A 23,898-nucleotide genomic window follows, 5' to 3' on the forward strand; every position below is an offset into this window, starting at 1 on the left:
AGATTTATAATATAATATATTACACTAGCGATAATAGCGATAAAAACTTCTCTTTTTGTCAAATGCCAAACTCGTTTCATTCGTTAGTATTTATTTAAACGGCAATTAATTAAATGAGAGTGATAAAAGAATCGTTTAGAACCACTTATAAATTGCAAGCTTTCATGTTTGTGACAAAACATCAACAGTATAAAATATTTCGCAATATGCGTGAGCGCATCGCGACCACATAATTATGGTAAATAACTGCAATTCCCGTTTGGACGGTAATTATGCGACTAAACAACCGCAAGAATATCACAGTTTCAGAGGCAGAATTCATGCTTGTTGATCTACAATAATGTCTATTTGTTAAGTAAGCTTATGAATTCGCGTAATTTCGAAATAACTGCATTTTTGAGACATATTATTAGATGTTAATTACAGCTGTTAATTTTAACAAATGTGTCATGATTCAAATTTATTTTATCATTCTAGTTTCAATTAGTAAAACGTGATTAATAATTTTATTTTTATTATATTTCAAAATTACTCAATAATTAAAATTGAGAGAGAGAAGATAGATCGAAAAACAAGAACAAATTATAATTTTTATAATATTTTTATGATAAATGTAAGTTTAAATGTATTTGAATTCGGCGCCAATGGATCCGCGTTCTCTTTGATTCTCGAAGCGAACGATATTGTTCTGTATGCGTGTATTATTTTCGTCGCGGTTTGCCTCAGGCGTAGAACAAAAGAGTCCAACGATCCAGATATGCCGATTTGTCAGTGATTTTTTCCGTTTCACCGATCAGTGAAATAAAAAAACTTTACGACGGTATCTTATTATAGATTGCAAGAAAGGTGCAAGTAGTTTGAGCAAATCACAATAATAATAAAAATCCACAATGTAGTTCACAATTTCATCTTAGTACACATTTGTTTAAAATAATGTTTCGGTTTATGATCGAAATTTTTATTTAATTCCAATCTTTGGTTCTTTTTACGTATTTTCTTATTTTAGAGTCAAATTAGTTGTTTTAAAGTAACTACAAGTTTATCTTTCGATAATAATAAATAAATCAAAATTATGAAAATGATTAAATGAGAAAAAAATTGATTTTTAATTAGTTTTGACTTTAAAAAGTAATAAAAATCAACAAATTGAAGGAATTAATCAATTTTGCTGAAAATTTCTGAATTTTTTATTAGTACTCTGTAATAGCGCGTGTCCTGCTCGTAGCAGGAAGCGATACATCCTGCTTGCATTATCTTCGAAATTCATCTTGTGTGCGCATCTGTTTTGATTAAGAACGCCTCATCGTCGTTCTGGCGACGGACAATTTGTCACTGCCACGAGCTTATTTCTATGTTCTGTTGCAGTGACGAGCATTCTACGACAAATTAGTTTATTGGTTGGATAAATGTTTATTTGTTTTATTTCCGGGATTGAAAATACCAACAGAAATTATTTCTGCATTGGTACATAAGTTATGCTATTAAAAGAATTTTTTTAATTTTCTCAAAAAAGAAACTGTAAAGTGTTTCAAGCATACAAAATAGTGAAGTAATTATATTAAATATTGCAATTTAACTTTCTAATTATAAATGCAAATTGTATGCCTTCTGAAATTTGAACTCTGTTAAATATTATTGATTATATACCAACAGATAAAATTCAATGTTCGAATATAGTTAACACAAGTCTGTCGAATTCGTTGCAAACATTTTAAAAGCCGATTTATGTGATTCGTAAATCATTTATAATACATTTTAAGCTTCGAAATACAGGCAATAAATCAATAAAGATGTCCGAGCACGCCGAAAGTGTTCTTAATATTCATGTTTCCATAAATAAAGGAATTTTGTTCCAAAAAAAATGTTATACCACTAAATCCCACATAAATCCTATTATTTGGAAAAAGAATAAGCGTTTTTAAATTTTCAGTTCAAAATTTGAGTTTATAAAATATTTTATTCCTTGTTACACATTTCACCAATATTTTTCATATGTAATTGCTACATATGTATTGTTATTATTTTATTACTTCACGAATAATATATAATACATGTTCCCATAAACGTTTAACGGCGAAATATTTGAATTGCGATTAAAATTATTATTTTGCACAGACACGCCCGAAGGGAGAGACACACACACAGAGAGAGAAAGAGAGAGAAAGAGGAAAAGTCTCGAATTAAATTGTGGTAACGGACAGTGCAGTTTCATCGCAGAGATGGCTCGGCCCGTTCACTCGCGTGTACATATTGCGAATTCGTTAATTACAGGTTGCTCCCTTGGCCCTCTTACTTGACTACTCGAAAGCCCTCTCGCTGCCGCTCAACGTTTTCCGCAACGTCGGTGAGAATCACCGTATCCGGTTGCCAGGTGGCTTTAAGCAGAGTCCAAAGTTGTGGGTTGGCCATCGCCTCCCCCTCTCTTCCCTGACCCTTTTCGATCTTTTTCTTCCCGTCTGGTCCACCGCAGACCTTTCGTCTTTTCGTTCTGTCAGACAGCCTCCTCGACTTCCTATAAGGCCAAGGTCTTTTATCAGGGAGGTCGAAGATAAAAAGGAATGGCCGATGCAATACCTCGCCTCCAATCGCTATTTGCGATCGTGACTCAATGGGATAATTACGCATGAGAGAAGTTTGCTTTTGCATTCATAAATTTTTTTACTCGTCACTCCCTTTTGCCAAATAAACCATTGTTTTTTGAGGTGGAATTTAATCCGTTGTGGGAGAGAAAGAACTTCGCTTGATAATTGCGACTTAATTTGTCAGTTTGACATTTTAGATCTAAAAATTTGTACAATTTTTATCATATTCTCAAAAAATATATCATACATATTTTTTTTAATGTTATACAAAGACTGACATCTTCCAAAAAGCTGCTATGCATTTTTCATTATATTAGTTTAAATTATAAATTAACTATAAAAATGTTGGAAATAATATTTTTTTATTTATCGCTTGTGAAAATAAGTTGAATATTGCATTTTCGTCATTATGCATTTTCTATTGCAGCTCTGAATTTTCTATATTCCGCATTCGTTGTTATTAAAACGCACGGCATCCGCTTCAAAGAATCTCGGCTGCACGGTTATTAATTGGATGCGATCACGCGATATTTCCTCGCGATACGTCGACCCGCCGCGAATTTATCGTCGTGCACGGGCTGATTTATCAGGGTGGATCCGATTTATCAGCGTGTCCCAGGCACGGGCCCGGTGGAGATCGACGCGATTCAGAAGCCGATTGGCCAATTTCGTTCGCGCGACGTTTCGAAAGAACGGGATTGTTTGCAGTACACGACAGATTCGTAGACTCTATTTGTAACCCGGCGGTATTTAGTCATTCATCTGATACCACTAACACGACTACTAAGAACGTTCAGTCTAAACGAATGATTTACGACAGCAGCGTTGTCTGCTTCAACAAGCTACGCAAAAAGCCGCGATGCTATAGTTAGCAAGATCGATACTTTTAATTATAAAAGTATGAGAATAATTGAACTTTGAAGAATGTCAGACCGAGATACCGAGCTTCGCAGTTTATGCATTTTTCGTCTATCTTAATTCCCATCTCAATTTTTAATCTTGTATCAATTTTACATCATTTTTTAATAATATAACAGGTCTGAGACTCAACAACAATTGGATTATAATAACATAATTGTTAATCATATCGCATCATTTAATTGAGGTCCGAGAAAAATGTTTTTTATGCACCTTTGTGCGTGAAAAAAGAAAAAGTCGCATTTGATCAGTAGATAGTGGGGCGATGTGGTCAGCCAAGTTAGCCACTGTTTTTACTTCGTATGTAAATATTTCTGTCTCACGAAATAGTCAAGCTATCACTAAGATATTTCACTCTAAGTATGTTCTTATTGTAACTTATACCAGCCTTTGAAGAGTTGTTTTAACAACTAATTCACATTTTCGAGAGAAATAAAATATTTGGAAAGCTATCAGCCTTTGTTCGGATCACAATTGTTCACCCGTGCTGTGTAGTCGTCTGGTGTTTTCCGGAGAGGTTCAGCAAATAAATAAATGTCCGACCAGTTGAAGCAAACAAAAGCTGCTGCGCTAGCACACCGAGTACATTCGCTACGATTCTCAAGAACAACGGATCGGGTAAAGCGTCTTCCGGTATTACTTCCGACGGATATCGTCGATCTTTGTCAAATACACGTAATTAATTCGTAAGTTATTGTCTTTCCAAAACAATTCTTTTCCCAACAGAAGTCGCCTTGTAAATATTTTCTGTTTTTCGACAGCGTAAAAAAAAATGATAGCTGCAACATATTTATGGAAAGTGATTATTTTTGAAAATCAGTTTATTGTCTTTTCATTTCTTATCAAATATGGCGGAAATCGGATCATCAAAAATTTATTTAATAATTCTATTTTTTTCATTATCATACTTTACGTTGTCAAGATCGCGAAAGTAAAACAAAATGAAAAATGATAGCTGTGATGTATTTATAAAAAGTAATCAATTTTCGAAAATCAGCTTTTTGTTTTATGCATTCTTATCAAATACGGCGGAAATCGGCTTATCAAAAATTTATTTAATACATAATTCTATTTTTTGTATTACCATACTTCACTATACGTTGCCAAGATCGCGAAAATAAAAAAATAAAAAATAATAGCTGTGATGTATTTATAAAAAGTGATCAATTTTCGAAAATCAGCTTTTTGTCTTACAAATTCTTATCAAATACGGCGGAAATCGGCTCATCAAAAATTTATTTAATAATTCTATTTTTTGTATTACTATACTTCACTATACGTTGCCAAGATCGCGAAAATAAAAAAATAAAAAATAATAGCTGTGATGTATTTATAAAAAGTGATCAATTTTCGAAAATCAGCTTTTTGTCTTACAAATTCTTATCAAATACGGCGGAAATCGGCTTATCAAAAATTTATTTAATAATTCTATTTTTTGTATTACTATACTTCACTATACGTTGCCAAGATCGCGAAGAAAGTTTATCACTGAACCACTCCATCTAGACGTTGACCTTCTGACTGAAAAAGTTACTCAGCGCGAGACTACCAGCAGCCTCCGCGACGATTGCCAGTTCTCTCGCCCACGTCTCGCGGGCGTTCGCCGTACACCGAGTGCGTGCGTGTAATGGTTACGTTACGGGTTATGTTATGTTATTCCAGCGGGATGTCGAGAGAGGAGCGCCGGAGGTGCGGGCGGGATGGAGGTAAGAGGGCAGAGTTCGCTCCATTCATACCGTCGCATGTACGATCGGTCGGCGCACTATTGCACGTGCACCGTTGCACTTGGCAGTGAGCACAGACGCGATGCAATGCCACGATAGTGATGCAGTGACTCTCACGAGATTTCTCTCGCGCTCAACAGATACGCCATTTCTGTCTTTGAACATTTTGTTTTTACGTCGCTTGAAAAAGACGTAGAATTCTGATTAAAAATGCGAGCGACGGTAAAAACATTTTACAGTTTTCAATATTAAAATCTTGATGTTTCAAATTATGAAAAAACAAAATACAAATTATAAAAAAAATATACATTAATATGACCCGAAGATTAACAAACTAGCTCGTAAGAAGCAAGAAGTAGCATTGAGGAGAGTTGTTTCTAATTAAATTTCAGAAAGATTAGAAAGAGTGCTGACAAATCACTTTTATCGCGCGCCCTTAATTTCATAAAGGCTTAAATTCGTTAGTTATTTGCCATGTCTTCAATTCGCATTTAGAAATTTTCCATTAGCGGAAAATAGGATAACAACGGTTAACGACGCTAATGTACGTAAACGTCAACCTGCATTTCAGCAGACGTCACGATGCACATACGCGGGGCCGCTAATTAAATCTGCAGAAACTCCGCGCACACATCCGCTCGCAAGGACGGCTGGCCGGACGGTGTCCTGGCGGAACGACGCTCACGTTCGCTCAGAAGTGTCCGTAACAAAATCTTCGCACTGCAGAATCCGTCGCTCCTTGTTCAATGTAGCGGGATTAAAATCCGTCCGGCGAGAGAGGCGACTTCCTTCTCGCTCCGGCGTAGAGGACTTCCGGTTTTGCGCCATTAACTAACTTGGCTTGTTTCTCGCTTGGCGCGAGTTCCTCTGGCTAACCCCGGAGTGTCCTTTGCTACTGCGGCCCTCGGCAATGCCGTACTTACGTTCCTCGTACTAATGACGGCTCCAACATCGCTCGCTGCATCCATCGCGTTATGCTCAGAATGCATACTCGAGAATGCAACGAGAGAGGATGGAAGGCGCCAAAGCATAAACGAGAGGATAGAGAAGCTCGTTATTAGGCACGTTCTTGTCTTTGATGTATCCCTAATGTATCGGTTTAACGGCGAAATAATGACAGTCGCGGATTAAGCTGCTTAATATTCCCAAATGCAAATTCATCTTGAAATTATTCGATTAAAACGTCATTACAAATTTTCGTCTCGAAAAAAAGATCAAATATCATTATCTTGTGTAATCAAATACAATTTGTTACAGTAAAAACATTCCAAAAGTAAATAAAAGGCGATTGGCAGATCGCGTGTTAGAATGACTGATCCTTTTAAAAATATCGAGCTTGCGGTAATTTGATGTTTCCGCGAAATGCATCGTATGCAACGATTACGTGATACAGGAACGTACTGTAATTGATGTATAATTGCGGTATAATTGTTGTCTGTTTATTGGAAACGGAATGCATGAAAGGATGAGAGTAAAAAAAGAATTTAGAAAATGCTACCCCATTATTCTCCGTTGATATTATTAATTCTACTACTTTTTTCTTAAATGTACTAATTATAAAAATAAAAGAGAAATGTTAATGACTATTACATAAATTATTTTAGTATTTAATTAAGAATAATAAATAAGAATAAAATAAATAATTCATTATAAATTAAATAATAGTCGTTATAGTGTTAATTAAAATAATGCGTATAAAATATACAAAAAATTGCTAAAAAATTTTTTGAAATTCTTATTTAAATTATTATTATAAGAATAATTATTATAAGAATACGCAGTTTTTTTTATCTGTATATAAGCCTTCTCTGCGAAACAGATAGTAAACTTGGCAGAAATTTGTGTCCAGACACAAAGGATGCATACATGCCTGCAGAGAGGAGTAGGATCGCGATGATAATTGCGAGCTTTCAAAGACAACGAACTTTGGTCGAACCAGCAATTCTGGTTTCTACGCTCTCATGAGTCTCCGGCAAATCGCTATCAGTTCTCCCGCAGTTAATTTGCTTCAAGTTGCAACGAAATACACTCGCCTCTGTCTCTGCTCGAAAATGTCTGCAGATTAAATGTCAGTCGTTTTAATATGTCGTTTTCTATTTATTCGATGCGCAGGATGAAATCAGTGTCAATCCTGACCGATGACCCTTGGGCATTTTCGTAGCGAAGTACACGTGGAATTTATATTGAAAATTCCATTTTCGGAAGGGTCGCCGTCGCTCACGATCGAACGTGCAAATATTTCCGGCGCTTAAGTTCACGTTGTAACGATTTTTTTTCGACGTTTTAGCGTGCGCGCTCGGAATTGAAGTAGAGTTTTTCGGCATTTTCCACACGCTTCGTTTAAACCAGACCAGATTGTCACGGTCAGAATTGTCACTTCTTTTATTCATCACAGTTTAAAAAACTACTGCTTGCGTTATCTTCAAATTCGCAGTATCCGTGGATGAAAAAAGCGCAATAAGTATGTATTCGATGTGAAAGGATGATATTGTGTGTTTTACGTAAAAGGATGATATTAATTAAAAACTCTATTTCTTCTTCATTCGGTTTACCTCGCAATTTCCGTGAATGATCAATGCAAAGGAAATCGGAAGTTTTCGTAAGAGTAGTTTTGATGCAGAATTCCGGATTTCAGTTCCTCAAACCAAATTGAAAAGTCAACTGACTTAAAAGTTAAAGAAGCTATAAGATTGAAGTATTCAAGTAATTTTGGAATTTTCTTTTCGAACGATTTCTTCAGAGACATTGCTCTGAGAAGTTAAACGCGTGTCTTCGACTATGCGATTATGGTCTTCCGGTAATTGTTTTAGCTGTCGCCGATGTAACTTTCGACGACTGCGCCGGCGTTGCACGCGAAACTTTCGCGGGCGTTAATTAACTGCTAATTGGATCTTATTAATCGAGACTCCGCCGTGCGCTCGCAGTACATTCCCCCGGCCATTGCTTTGTCTATGTTAATAGAGGGTACACGTAGCTAGGGGTTGTGCATCCACGCGGGTTAGTATAATGCATTACAGGATCTGACCGCCGCCGAAGCGATGGAAAAAGCCGAACAAAAAGTTGGATCTGCTTGCTTCGACGTTATCACAAATTTATGCAAACATCGCGAACAGCGTCAAATATGGCACTTTAATTTGTTCGCCAATTTTTTCGACACGAGTTATGTGTTAAAATTTTATTCTTAACATTCTTAGTCAAACTCTGCTGATGCGTTTTTAAATCCTTTATTTTCTGTTGATTAAAAAATTGTACCAAAATTTAGGATTTTTTGTAAACAAAGCAAAGCTTGAAAAATATAATAAAATTAAACAAAACATTTATTTTAGTAAATTAAGATGTGCAATTCGCATATTTTCGTATAAAAATGATTTTTATAGAAAAGTCTTCACTTCAAGAAATTTGTAATTTATTCTATACGTACGAGAGTATAATTCTGCATTGGAACATAACTGCATGAAATGCAATTCCGAGCACGAGTTCGTTGCACGGGACACCGCGTATACTTCTGTGAGTTTCGATAACCCGGCCGACACTATAATTAAAGTTTTGTTACGTAACGGAGAAATTTACTCGCGATTGCAGGATGCAGATACGAGGGTCGCCGATATCAGGAAGGAATGGCTGTGGGTACGTCCGAGCCCTGCCTGCGATGCCGATGCACCGAAGGCGCATTGAGATGCCGGCTCCGGGTGTGCCCGCGATTGCCGAATCCACCACCATCGGGCTGTCACGTTCGTTCACCGGCCGAGAACGTATGCTGCGCCGAGCTGGTATGCGGCGAATCACGTTAGTACACACACACAATGATATCCCTTTGATTAATCACGATATTTCGTCGATGTCAGTTTCTTTCCTTACAAAATTGTTCCGAAATTGGAAAGCTTTTCTAGACGAAATCACAAGTATTGTATTATAAATGTTTCTATATTCACACATTTCTCCCATTTACATAATATTAAAAATGATTTCACATACAATTGAGAAAATATTTTATGCATGAATTTTGTGAATTGCAATTTAATTATTCAGCGTTATTTGCGAGCTAAGGGTCGTCTGTGTTTACACACACACACACACACACACACTTTGTTTCTTCTGTTAAAAAGTTTGTTGCGTTAAAACGCATAAAAGTTTCGGCTCCGCGGTAAAGCAGATTAAAGAGTTAATCGTAGCTAGGGCTTAAATTTATTATCTGACTCACAGGCGACGTCGAGAATATGTTGCGGAGAGCCAGTGTACAAACGAACATAGAAGCCGAGGATGAGGAGCATGCTCACCACTCACGTACAGAAGGTATTTTTACTTTGTTGATTTTGCACTTTGTTATTTATCTTCCTCGGCAAGGCATCGCGCGAATAATTATTTTTTTAATTACGCTGCGCTGCATTTATTTCGCAAGTGAAAAAATGTGATACAATACGTCACGAGCGAGCAATTATTTATAATTTCCGATATAATTGCTGAAAAAATTATAGGAAGATCAATTTTGTTTCCGCTGTCCTGTACGCACACTTGGTCAAATTAGTAGTGTATTATCATTTTTAAGAATTTCCATTCTAATTCCGTTTCTGAAAAGAGCGTCTGGACTACCTTTGCGGTAAATAAATGAGCCTCGTTACGCTCGAGTAAACTTGGGTAAATAAATTGAGGAAGGTAGAGAACACTCAGCTAAACTCGGGCATAACACAGAAGGGGTTAAGATAGCTCGTTACTGCTGAAACGAACGTAATTTTAAATTAATTCAGGATTTCTTTGCTGCCGTAAGGTTTATGCTAGCTTTCTTTCATCTCGACATACAGCGTCGAGACGTAGGGTTGACTGTCGTAACATTTTACCGTAACACTGTTTTCATTTGGAATAATGAAGCAAAATTTTGCATATATTATGTACGTTATAATTAAATCGACTCCTACGATCTTCGTTACCTCCATGCTATTTTAATTAATTAATTAACAATAATAAATATTATTTGTTAGCTGATAATTTTCAAACTTTTGCTTAATTGTCCACCATTTTTACTCGCAGTAACTTAAAGCCCTCTCTTTTGTTTAAAGGCGTACCGTTTACAAAATCTGTTCCGAATTTCTGAAATAACGAAGCTGAAGCACGACAAATGAAGACATAATAACATTCGTCAGTTACATTTTCTTTCAAAATAATCTTTTACGTTACTTTCTAAATATATAATGCCCGCGTCTTTCTTGAAAGCATTGTTAAATAAATTACTGGGCACCAAGAACTTTGCCGAACTTCAACGAAGCCCACGTACTATCTCACGGATAGGAACGATCTTAACGAGTGCAATTTAACGTAAATTCCAAAAACTCCATTCACAGTGCTCGATTGCAATTAAAGATTAACAGTTGTGTATAGCCTTTCCGCTCTTTTTAAAATAAACAGATGACCGTCGTTATGTATATAAAACGATACATAAATAAAAAAGTAGTAATAAATATTACGTCCAAGAGAAACAAAGCAACTGAAATACTATTGAGACGCCATTACTAACATAACGAGATCAGAAATAATGAGAAAATATAGAACTGGAGTCTTGAATACATCAAATAAAAATCACATTACGCAGTCACGAAGAAACTTATCTTCCATTTCCGTACACTTTTCCGAAGAAATCAATTTCTAGCAAGTTTTCGCATTTTTGGACCATTCGTCCTTCTTACAACTGGAGTAAAACAGGCGGAAAGCGAAATGAATCCGAAATCTGTTTCAGGATGTGTGCACGACGGCGTTCGATACGGCTCGGGATCGGCGATGATGGGCTCGCGTCGATGCGAGTACTGCTACTGCATATCCGGCACGAGGAGATGCATCCGACCCAAGTGCCTGCTGCCTCTGCCGAGATGCACGCCGCTGTACGCGCCCCATTCCTGCTGCCCAGTCGCTTACAATTGCACCCGTGAGTGTATTTTTATCACGGCGACGCGTCGTGAGTTGCTTAAAGTACCTTACCAATGGGTTCTCTTTATTTCTTTTGAAGACCACCATCCGTCCACCGTGGCGCCGGTATCGGGAAACGGTGAGTTGAAATTGTTGTCATTTACAAGGTCCTTTAACTGAATCCAGGGAAGCGGATGACGCGAGGAATTCCCGAGAAACTCGACGACGCGACGCAAAGCGCTTTGCGCCGCCGCTTATGCAGAGTTGTTTAGGCCGCAGTTTTTGGCGCTTGACGTAACGCAAAGGACGCAGAGGAATTCCATAACATATTATCCCTTTTCGACGATTCCTTGGCGATTAATTGAACAATTGATTAACCGACGATTAAAAGGATATTTCAATTTTTTCGATGCTGAGGAAATCTTGTTTTGCATAAGCGGAAGCTCTTTAAACTCGTACAAATTCAACGCTAATAGAGACGGCGTAATATGATGAATGCGACGCAGCGCAAACGGGAATTGTTTTACACACATTGACATCGTGCATGCGGATAACTTATTAAAGTTCTCTCGCGGGAGCAGAAAACTTTAAGAAAATCGGGTTATTAGGGATTATTCCGAAATTTACCGCCGTGCGACTAAAGCTCTCCTCCGAAGCACGCTCTCGAAAGTTGTGATGAAATGTGTAACTTAATAACGAAGAGTTACTGCTGACGTTATATCACCCCGCGACACTTGCTCCACAAGGATCCTAACCGTTGGATAGCCGGCGAGGTTCATTTAATGCTCGAGCTCATCGCGATGCTTTAAGTTGTAAGTTTCAAGGAAATACCGGAATGACGTAATAGCCGTGACGAGACACGTGTCGGTGTCTCGAAACACGTGCGAGAAATCGAACAACATTCTTATTATATTTCGATCGAGACTTTGACAATTTGTTTGAAGAAATATGAAAATCAATCCCTTATCGCGACTGTTTAATCTTTAACGGTAAATAAATCTTTAAATTAAAATTCCGTTAACGTGAAATCCACTTAAAGCTAACTAGGGATTAAAGTTTCGTTATCTATTTTAACTTTTAGTCGCTTATAACTCGAAAACTGTTAACACCTCAGCATCGAGAAGTTCTCGTTGTTTTTCTCAAGTCTTCCGCCGATACTTGCGGGAAAACGCGCAACTCCAGAATACCTCGCGCACCCGGGGCGGCCGATATCCCTGAGAGGTGGAGAGAGGACGAGCGCCGACGAATCGCCTCCGGATTCTCTCGTTAAGGGATCCGACAGCCGTGGAGGAACGTGTAATGCGATAAAGAAGAGTCAGTAGGTACCTACCTACCTTCGAAGACGGCGCTTCGGGCTGAGGTTGCCGTTCATTTAACGCCTGGCTTCACCGCGGCGGCTTAAATTTAAGCCGGGCTTTAAGCGCCGGTCGCAACGACGCCGCCACGCCTGTCACTGGCTGCCGGGACATTCGGGGATGGCTTAATTTTAAACGGGCGGGCCTGGAAACCACCCGGCCCGTCGGGCGGGCGAGCGGTTTGCGGCCTTGTCGTCGCGATGACTGACCATGAAGTCGGTAAATAACAATTCGCGGCGGCTCGTTAATTCCCCCTCGCAACGGATAAATATCCTCGATGTCGGCGCTCGTCAGGACGAGGCTATTACGGTTCGACGCGACGCGACACCGTCGAAGGAGCGACGATGTTACGGAGTTATGCGTCACCTCCAGCGCGTAACTTTATCAAAACGGGACAAGACTTCAGGGAGAAAGTAGGAATACATGCAGTGTAAACAGACTGAAAATTCAAAATCGGGATTAAAAGGATATTTCGCGTTTATGATAATTTGTTTTTGGAATTGCACGCGCATTTTGGCGCAATACAATGCCAATTTCGTATTTCTACTTTCTCCCGCGTGTTATGCAAATCTCCAGAAATCCGAATATTACGGAATATCTGGATGTTCGGGGGATATTCTCGAATGCCCGCACTTTGTCCGTGAGAAGGGAAGAAGTCTCTGCACGGAGGCGAAGTTTTCGCATTCGCATTCTCATGACTCTCACGGCGAATGATCGTTCAGGATGTCGCGTGGGCGAGCGCACTTACGTCGAGGGCGAGATGGTCCGCGACATCGAGTGGAAGGCCGCATGCGACAATTGTTTCTGTGCGATGGGCGCCGTACGGTGCGTTCCGCTTGCATGCGCACCACCTCTTCAAGGCTGCAGCCCGATCGTACGAGAAGGACAATGCTGCCCGTCCACCTACAACTGCAGTGAGTTCACGCAAATTCACGTCAGAGTTGTCCCGCACGCTCGATGTCCCCCCGCGCTCCCCCTTAACCCGCAATTCACGCCCGGATTGTGTTTTCCACTGAATTAATCGCGAATTTCTCGGTTAGGAATTATTGCATTTTATGTGCAGATCATTATTAAATATTGAAAAGCAATGAAAAAAAAATACAACAGAGATATTGGAAAACAACAGAGTACACCACTGTTAACTTCGTGATGTGTTTTGTAATATTCTAGTAATGGAGTTTTAATATAAAATGCAATAAAATAAATAAAAGAGCGTGACAAGCAGTATTGAAGTTTTAAAAGTCATTTGACTAAAACAAAACAAATTAAAAAAAAAAAAAAAAAAAAACGTGTATATTTATGTTTTCGAAGTTCCGCGATGTTTTTGGATTAGCGAAATATTTATTACGCGGATTTTTTAATTTTCGCGTGCTTAAGCACTGTCTCTCAAACTCCTCCGGCTAGTTATTTGCAGAAGCAATCGTTTTTGTTTAATTGAAAAATTGAAAATTTTCTTTTCTTTTCGTTGCACGCGCAATGAAAATATTAGTTTCCAATGCGCGTTACACACAAAAAGAAAGTCGATCACAGCTGATGCAAGATTGAGTCTCGCTCGGTTAAATTTAAAAATATTTTACTGAAAACGAAAATATTTATTTGATACATGCCGATGCGAGAGAATAACGAACGCCGCTGTCAACAAACAGCGTCTCGTCTCCGGGTTTAAAAATATTTCCACCGGACGTTCCCACTCGCGAAAGAAAAATAAAATATTTTGGCGAGCTTTCCGCGAATATAAGCGAATTAAACACGCCGATTCTTGGAAGCGAGAAACATCTGCGAATTAAAAGAGGATTTAATTTCCGCACGAAAGCGTTTATTCGATACAGTTAATATGGCAGCTTCGCGAGCGTGACAGCCATCGATATTAATATCGTGGCAGATAGAAATATGTGCATCTACCGAACGAAAATCGGTCAGTGACCTGCGAACGTCGACTTAAAAGCATGTTTTATCCACTGTCGCTGACAATTGCTGTTGATATTTTCGCGTCTCATTTTTGAAAAAAAATATGTACACGGTGCGATTTAATTTATATCGGTTCAGTGAAAATGTACAGATGTATAAATGTATGTCCAGTTGTATATAAATTACGCGAACATCACTCACGCACTTTTATGTATTATTAATTTTATTATTGTAAAGTAATTTATTATTTTGTACACGCCGCGTAATCTTTTCAATATTGAATTTCTACATTTTTAAAATTTAATCACGGGAACGAAATAATTGATGACAAAAGATTTTCACTTAAATTCAATACGAGAAGAGAATTAAATTTAATCAATGCATCATGCTATATATATTTATATATAAACTCATTACTAATTGAAATTCCTCGCGGTAGAGCGCAAGGGTATACGTCGCTACAATTTTATGCTCGTGTGATTTTTATACGATCGAAGCTATTCGTTATTGTTAAAATGCGTCAATCGCGGTTTTTTTAACACAGATACATTCGAATGAAGAAAACACAAGCCGGGCTTCTTTTTTTTTTTTTTAATAACATTCTCTGACTTTTTGACAAACTTGATTACCATTCAAATGTTTCTATCTTGAATACCGTAAGAAGAGATTAAACGTTCAAGGCGGCAGCATCGAAGTGAAGGCCATCCAAAACTACGCATCCTACGCCTTCATCAGCAAGGACTACGCTAAATTCCGCAAGGAGACCAACTTCATCGTACGTTTTCTTTCATGCTTCACTTATAGAGTGTAAATTATCGTATTTTTAGCTAATCTTGCAACTGTCGTCTTTGTAGTTAATTATCCTAAGTAGTTCTAACTACTCTAAGTAAACTTATCCCTTCAGATCGCAAAGTTAGCAAATAGTAGGAACAGGCTCATGGGATCGAAGTTAAGGGGAGGTGATTTATGTAGTCGGCGGAATTTAATCAATGAAATCTACCCGAAACATTGATTATAAACGCGTTAGACATTCGACTTAGTTCAGGAATTTGGGATGGAGCATACCTTATCGGATCACGGAGCACGATACGAGTTTCCGATCGGGCGACGATGTATCTATTATGAACGCGTTGCGTTATTATTAATGGGCAGCGTCGTTAGTACAGAATGCCACTTATGTTAGGAGAATTCGGATCTCGCAAGATACACGAGAATCTACTCAGATAATGGAAAACGACTGCGGCGGATTCCGAGATTCGTCGCGATTCTTTAATGAGCACGTCAATCATGCGTCAGTCTTAACTGAAGCATAACTGGATCCGACAGTTTCTATTTCAAAATTCTCAATCTTGTTATCCTTCGTGTATACGTATAAAAAAGATTTTATACAAATTTTTTTAAAATTACGTTTCGTATGCATCAAATTTTATATATGCTATACTTTATTATAAAGTTTATCATTTTTTAATTTTTCATTTCTAAAGACTAACAAGTGTTTTATTAATTTTTATTCGCTTTGAAAATATCGCGTACAATTTATACAAAATTCTAAGTTACTGGGCATTGTATGATACACGTTGGTTCGCTTTTTTGTTTTTGTTTTTACAATATCTATTTTGCATTACTTCTGCGTGTGTAGTACTCCAATGTCAGGAAATTAAATACTCACGTGCAATTGGGGTCGAATTCCGGCATTAAACGCGAGCTAAGCGAGATCATTAAATTGACCTGACCGATCGAATTACAAGCAGGCTTTGAAGCGCGCATAGAGTTTTAGAAAAAAAAAAGATCCCTCTGTGAGGCGATCCTAATTGAATTACGGTACGAGTGTGTTATTAATTGCTCAGCCCACGATTGATCAATCCACGAATCCGCCCGTCGAAGGACGAGGTCACAGAGTGGTCGAGGAACAAGTTAGCACCAGTACGATCGATCTCGAGGAGGATTCGTCTGCCGCCACCTACTCGACCGCTTGGCCCTCGACCATGGAAACCGACATTATGGACAATGAAATCTTAATAGGGACGGTGGACTACAAATCGACCTTGGAAGTGACGACTGCCGCGACTTCGGCGAATGAGGTCTCAATTTGATGATACGTAATACGTATGATAATACGAAATCTTTTGAATTTGTGAAAATTACACTTCGTTAAAAATTTTTAAACGAGTGAAGAACATTGATGCGTGTATATTTACATTTTTTTTTAATTTTTTCTACTTTACGTGTAGACGTCTGATAAATTAGAAATTACATACGTGTATGTTCAGATATACAATTGGAATTTCCATAATTCATTAATGTTCACGTAAAATAAATATTCTGAAAGAACAAGCATCAATAAGATTATAAGTTTTAATAAAAGTCGTACAATTTCCTGAAACATATATTTTTCATATTTTAATGCAGTATACTAGTTTTCTAGTACGCGAAAGCATAAATCAGATTGTAAATCAATTTGGCGTTAATGATTATTTGTCCCCATTCGCCAGTTATCGAGTAACACTGAATCGACAGCAGCATTCGAGGCGACGTTGGCGTCCACGAAAGACGCTGATTCCGTCACCGATTCCTCCACGGTGTGCTCCACGAACACGTTCATGGATTCCACAATTGTGACAACGGAGGATTCATCTAGCACGGATGATTCGACAATTTCGTCGCTGGAATGGACGACGACGCTCCCGGAATTAACGTTCGATAATGGAAACGATGAAAACGAGGATATCAACGACGGCGAAAATAAAAATACGAGCAAACCGGAGGACCGGAACGAAGAGACTCCAGCGATGGGGGCGAAGGCGGGGGAGAAAGCGGATATAATTGAGAAAAACAAAGCTACAACGCATCCTTTCGCAATTTTCACGGACGCCGGGGACGCGCTTATCCTCGGCGAGAAATCGCCCGAGAATTTTACGTTCGCCAAGGTAACGACGAGGGGAGAAATAATACTCAGAATTTTCATACAAAAATAATGGATGCTGATGAGATATTTTTCTAGGAGCTAAACAAAGAATAATCAGAGATTTTCGCAAATTTCAGTATCTCCGCTCACTTTAAATGTCATGTCTACACTGAATGCTCTTTATTATGTTTATCTGAAAATGTTTAAAATTATGATTATAAGAAAATATCCAGGATTATAAATAACGAATAAAAATATAATAAAGTATTTTTTTTTAAATCAAAGTTAAAGTAACGCAGATTTCAATAAATTAAATTTTGACTAAACATTTTATTTCTACATTATTCGATAAAATGCTCACTTACTTTACGTCTAAATTTCTCAACTGTCGGATGTATTTGAAAATTTTTATCGTCGTAAAAATGGGGTAAAAAAAAAAAACAAATTTATTACGATTAAGCCACGTGTGACACAGAGGACGGAGACTATCGACAAGAGACCCGTCACTAGTCCATCGTCGACGATACTCATGCCAGACGACATTCTCGTGATGAACGTGACAGTGAAGACGAATGTCTCGGTGGGCCATATACAAGGCGTCACGATAAATCCAATTAGATCCATTCCGCCTGACGTTGAGGCCATTCTGAACATCACTCATCGCGAAAAGAGCGAAGACTACGACTATGACTACAGCCAGCCGACTTTGCCGCCGTCACTGCCGAATGTTAGGTGACTGTTGCCATGTCTCGATCCATCACGGATCCCTTATCCCGCTGTGATTTGACAATAAGACTTTTATTCGTGCGCGGGGGAAAAATGTTTTCCGATGAATTTCACATAATTGCGATATTTTTAGAGCGCATGAAAATATCGACAGATCCAATGCTGTGTGTATTCAATGTAATCGACGCAGTTTTATTTCTTTTTATTAGTCGGCGCGATGTGCAACCAATTTTTCACGCTTATAACGGAACCGCTTTTTGTGAATTTTGCCGGGCGGACAATACTACTGTGAATTAAATTGAAATCCTTTGTCGAAAACAACTGATTGATACCAATTTATAGTGTTACATTTTTAACGCCCAAAAATGTACAATGTCAATCGATTTTTAAACGTGCAACTATTTTCTTTTCACGCGGGAATTTAGATACATTTGTATAAAAATGACAGATAATTCTTTTGCCGTTTTTTTTTCCACTAAAATTCTAAATTCTAAAATTCACTAAAATTGTTTTTTCCCTTGATCTTTCTTTTGTAGCCTCAAAATTTAATTAGAATTGTCTCAAATTGTTCTATACCTAAGTATGTTAATAGAACTGAATTTCGCTGCGGTAGGATAATACCCTTTGTGGCGGCGGACGCGTTGGTGAAAGGCAAGGATGTATCCTCGCCTGAGACTGCATATCCTGATTCGGTAGTAGCGTCCCCTGAGCTACGACCGACCGACGCTTCCGGTTTTTACGACATTGCAACCCAGGAGAACCGATTTAGCCCACCCGTAGAGACCGAAGGTACTTTACGATTTTCTACACGGAGTCAAATGAATGATCTAGATGCGAAGATACAGGGACGACGAGAAATTCTAAGAGCGGATTCTTTTACACGTTCATTCCTTTGCTTTTGGAACATTTACTTTTAGTTGGATTATTTCGCGTTATATTTGAAGAAAACGTTAAATGCTGTGCAATATTGCTTCGCTGCTTTAGAGTTAATCAGCTGCACAGTTTCAAATAGGAAATATTTGTTCGTAGGTGGTTTTGTACCTAGAGAGCCGTCATATTTTGATCCCTACCACTCCACAGACTTGAACCTTGAGATCGGTACTGGAGTTACCGTAGTTCCAATTACGAATTTGCATCAAAAAAACAATGGTATATATTTCCAATCAATTGCCAATACATCGAATTAAATAACACCGAATGCTGAACTAATGTACTTTTGTTTGTCTCATTAGACTTATCTAGTAAGTGCCGCTTCGAAAACATGGAATATCGTCACGGTGAGATTTTACCACGCACCACTCTCTGCATAATCTGCATGTGTTATTATGGGGAGATCGTGTGTTCCTCGGAGAAGTGTCCGCCGTTAAAGATCGGTTGTCAGAGGATCAATTCTGAGGAGAGCTGTTGCGGAAAAATTATTTGCGGTACATTTCATCCCTTTCTCACAATTATCTTCGATTTTAATTCTCTTTTACACGAGTCTATTATTACTAGATATGATCACTATGATAGATATAATCACTAAGATGTCAAAAATATGTAGAATAAAAAATTATTATTATATTGCAATATTGTAGAATCACACACAACTTTAATAAATTCATAAACTTTGCGCCTCTCGAAAATAAGAAAATCTCAAGTACATAAAACAAATATAAAATTTTGTGCAAATTTATATTAAATACGCGTAAAAGACGTGTATAATATTTATTTTTATTCGTTCTACATATCACAGTCGAAGCCGACGAATCGCCGACTGTGGTGCTCGATCGTCCCGACGCCACGGCGCCTTCTCAACGGCAGCCTACAGTGTCCCCGGATCCGTTTCGCGACGTCATCAAGACTGAGCCGGCCCCCGATTTACCTTCCCTGATCGAAGACATGATCCCTTATCTGGTTGAACACGGCATTACGACACCCAGACCGACATCGATGGCGGCCTCGAAGACGTCGCTTCAAGGCTTGACAGGCAATCAACACCCGTCGAACTTCGAGTTCATGGAGCAAGTGCCGCTCATACAACCGCCCTTCGACTATAAAGAAAAAACGGTCGACTCATCATTCGTGTCACAGATGAAGCACGGTATAAATCACGAAGTACCGTCGAAGGACACCGTCCCGTTAACGTACGATTCCAAGGATCAGCCTCTGGATAGCGAGCCTGAAAGTCCCGCGACAGGAATCGTCAGCTATGACAAGACGTCCTTGACTAATAACTTAAATCATACAAATAACAATTCGAGGAATGATCTTTCTCTAAACAATACTACAGAGTTGGCGAAGGAAAATGCATCTAAGCCGCACGAAACTGCCGACGGAAACTTCACTAGCAAGGTGGACAATCGTATTACGAAATACGACAATTATACCGAGTCGATTAACTCGTCAAGTGAAGACGGCGAGACCGCTGGGGACGCCGAGGACGACACTATCTTTTCCTTGGACAGCATCCTCGAGCTGCTATTTTCCTCGAATACCAGTTCCAGTGTCAAATCGACCGAAACCACGAAGACGCCAGATGCTTCCTCCGTCGTCAGTGGTCTACGAGAGGATCAGGGGGTTCTCGTCACCTCATCGACAACTACGGAGAGGCTAACCGAGGAGACGGAAATTGTCGAGACGTCCTCGAAGATCCTCGACAATGAGATACCGATGTCCGTGGGCAGTTTGTTGAAGCTAGCGGGCTGCAATATATATGGGCGAATGTACCGTGTCGGCAGAATCATCACAGAGCTCTCAAGTCCCTGCCAGGAGTGCAAGTGCACGGAAATTGGTGTCCAGTGCAAACAGTTGGAATGTTGATCGGACACTGATTTCCTCTGTGTGTCCGTCGAGTTCTGATTTAATGCTCTTGTAGGAAAGCGTCTCGCGAATAATTGAACCTGCCGTTCCGATATACAATAAGACCGTTCCGTCGTAAATCGAAAGTGCGTGTGTGCTGTGCGGAATATTATCGAGAACGGACGAAGAAGCTGCTTTGCGATTTTTGAAGCGGATAATGCAATTGTAGCTTTTAAATTATGTTATCTTCTGTTTTAAAAGCCATGAAGTTTGCGACAATAATGGAAAATGTTTGAGATCTCAAAATTGTGTGTCTTATGTATGTGTGTGAAAGAGAGAAAATAAAACTTTTATATCAAAATTCGCAAATAATAAATTTAAATAATTTTAAGTAAGCTTTCGAAAATTTTGGAATTAAGAATACACCATAAATCTTACTAAAATAAAGGATAATTAAATTAATCATTTCACGGGATGGCAGACAGCATCATTTTAACATCCATTTCATACTACTTGCGTCTATGAAATTTCTTTAACGAAATCAATTTCGCGATAGTTGTTTGATGTGTGTTCTTCTCTTTCAACTTTGGATATGTTTACCATGGTAACAGAATACGAAATACTGCACTATCAGTGTAGTTAGACGATGGCGGAAACTATGAATCTTTGAAACTATCAAGATAGCCCGTTGTTGTACTTTCTGCCAAGATGTCCTGGCAGAACGATGAATCTTCAGCCAGAACTTCGGACAACTTGGACCACGTAATTATCCAAGCAGAACCGATAGACTCAGTCTCGATGACCCTCGATAACGAGACACCGACGTTCATGGTTAGATTACTCTAACTGGATGTAATATCCGGGTTGTATCGCGTCCGACGGATCATTACATAGTCTTCATAGTCTACATAATTTTCGTGTAGAATACGACAACATCACAGGCAGATTATGATATAGAAATTGATGCAACTCGAGCTTCAGTCCCTTCCTGTTCAGGCACCTCGCAGAATAATATTTTTCCCGCGAAATACTTTTTTTTTTTTTAAATTACATGAAACGAGAGGCTTGAAAAGATTAATATTTTCGATTTTGGAAAAACGAGGAGAAATTGCAAACTCGCGGGAGATTCAGATTTTAGCGGTTTACACGGTGTCGATTTCAAGAGACTGCAAAAACCGCTTATCAGAGCTAGTAGGTTGCCCCTTCGGTATTTGCTTGCTCCGTGATTTTTCATCGATTGAAAATTGACGCCAGTTGGAAATTTCTTCGCTTTTTCTACGGGTATCCGCGCGTGTAATTCCCTTCGATTGGAGGTATCGCCCCCGGTAATCCGGCCCATAGTTCACCGCGCGACCGTGGTCTTATCCCCGGATTCCCAGAATCTTCCTTCTAATTTCTTTCGTGCCCGTCGTTTTCTCCCGCTGTATCGGCGAGAGCATTATTCCCGGAACGTCGCACGAAGGTCATAAACGCGTACCTTAGGAGAATCCATGTCTTGGCGGGATCGATCAGGATGTAATTGTGAGGAATAGTCCTTCCGTGCCTCGAAGGATAAGTGGATAAAGGCGGAAGTTAGCGCGGTATTCGTTTCGTTCCCGACCGCCTTTTCTCTTTAATGGGAATTATCCGTCTATATACCGCGATGGGACGCCGGGGGTGCCGTTTTGATTTATCTTCGTAATTTATCTCTCCAAACCGAATGCAAAAGATGTCGCGTTGGAGTGCTACAACGACGAGGGAAAGAGGAAACGAGAGAATAATCACTCGACGTTCTTGCAAAATTCAAATTGTCCAGCTAAATTATACGTCTTTTGTGGACAAACGAGATTTGTCGCGCACACAATACCGGTCATCAATTTGTGCCGTTGCTAAAAAAGAAATATTTGCGAATATATTGCAATTTATCGCAAATGTTAATTAATATTCATATAATTCAAATTCAATATTTAATTCTAATTGAAAAAGTTACTTGATATTGAAAGATTGACTTATCGAGATTGTTTTCTTCAGTATTTTGCTAATCTGTAAATGTTCACAGCATGAATAACTATAAGAATACTTATGTTAATTTTTAAGTTATAGTAACGATCTCAATAGCATTATTGATTAAAGTGTTGGACAATCCGATAAAAATATATTATATATCCTATATATACATATATATATATATATATATATATATGTATATGCAGGATCCAAACAATCAGTCAACAACGGACGTTGTTGTCGACGATACTAAAATAATATTAAAGATTATGACGTCGAGTCAATAAATATTGTTAATTATTTCAGCATTATTTTTTGAATCGGCACAATGGTTAAAGAAAAATAGATTAAAAGCACTAAGTAGACATTAATATGTAAGTGCATTGGATTCCGTATTCTGCTGTAACTACTATACTATATCGAGAGTTGTAAGAATGCTTTGTTGTGATGTATAAAACTTTTTATTATTAGATATTTTGAAAGTTTTCTCTTTTATGCGTCGTAATTATCATTTACACCCTTGAAAAATTCGCATGCAATTTTCAATATACCTACTTGTGCATTGACAAAACAAAAGCGATTTAAATTACATCGGCAATGAATAAAACCTTCGCTTTCGTAGAGATTTTATTAAATTCCAGCAAATAATGCATAAAATTTCGTTTGTTGGAGAAAAGGATTACAACTATGCTTATTAATTATATATTATATGCTTGATAATATCTAATTCAATTTGAAAATTCACAGGTTTTGTTTTAAATGTCGTATAGAGGCTATATGTATTATATTCATTTTAATAAATTCTTACATCATCTCATTTTTATTTTTTTTTTGCTTTTTATTATATTTTATGTTTTTTTCGTTTTTCTTTTGTATGCAGAATATAATGCATTCATATGCAGGATATGCATTCATTTCCGATGAAATAAATTTTTATAAAGCCGTTTAATCTTCACATTTTTAAAAACCAACTCTATCCAATGCAACAGATTTTTAAAATTTTTCTGGAAAATGCAAAATTTGTAATGCCGTTGAAAAAGTTCGCCAAAGATCGCTTTATCACGAAAATTTAAACGACCAAACATTATTAAAGCGTTTAATTAATATACATCGGAAAT

General features: G+C 38.2%; 1 protein-coding gene across 3 annotated transcripts in view; it reads left to right on the plus strand.

The window, feature by feature from the left end:
- LOC105669410 (uncharacterized) overlaps window positions 1-23,275 on the plus strand; it is a 37,677-nt gene extending 14,402 nt beyond the window's left edge. The window contains exons 2-14 of one of the 3 annotated variants that reach the window (XM_067355891.1): window positions 8,807-9,010; window positions 9,428-9,517; window positions 10,953-11,138; window positions 11,220-11,258; window positions 13,197-13,388; window positions 15,063-15,157; window positions 16,230-16,463; window positions 16,875-17,309; window positions 17,748-18,019; window positions 18,627-18,802; window positions 19,043-19,162; window positions 19,246-19,437; window positions 19,749-23,275. In XM_067355891.1, coding sequence (XP_067211992.1) covers window positions 8,807-9,010; window positions 9,428-9,517; window positions 10,953-11,138; window positions 11,220-11,258; window positions 13,197-13,388; window positions 15,063-15,157; window positions 16,230-16,463; window positions 16,875-17,309; window positions 17,748-18,019; window positions 18,627-18,802; window positions 19,043-19,162; window positions 19,246-19,437; window positions 19,749-20,815 — 3,302 coding nt within the window. In that variant the 3' untranslated portion in view covers window positions 20,816-23,275. Of the gene's footprint in view, window positions 1-8,493; window positions 9,011-9,427; window positions 9,518-10,952; window positions 11,139-11,219; window positions 11,259-13,196; window positions 13,389-15,062; window positions 15,158-16,229; window positions 16,464-16,874; window positions 17,310-17,747; window positions 18,020-18,626; window positions 18,803-19,042; window positions 19,163-19,245; window positions 19,438-19,748 lie in introns of those variants that run through there. The other 2 variants (XM_012362357.2, XM_067355892.1) reach the window with 2 other exon arrangements.
- Window positions 23,276-23,898: the final 623 nt, after the last annotated feature.

Source organism: Linepithema humile, chromosome 5, assembly GCF_040581485.1.
Source record: "Linepithema humile isolate Giens D197 chromosome 5, Lhum_UNIL_v1.0, whole genome shotgun sequence".
Classification (NCBI taxonomy): Eukaryota; Metazoa; Arthropoda; class Insecta; order Hymenoptera; family Formicidae; genus Linepithema; species Linepithema humile.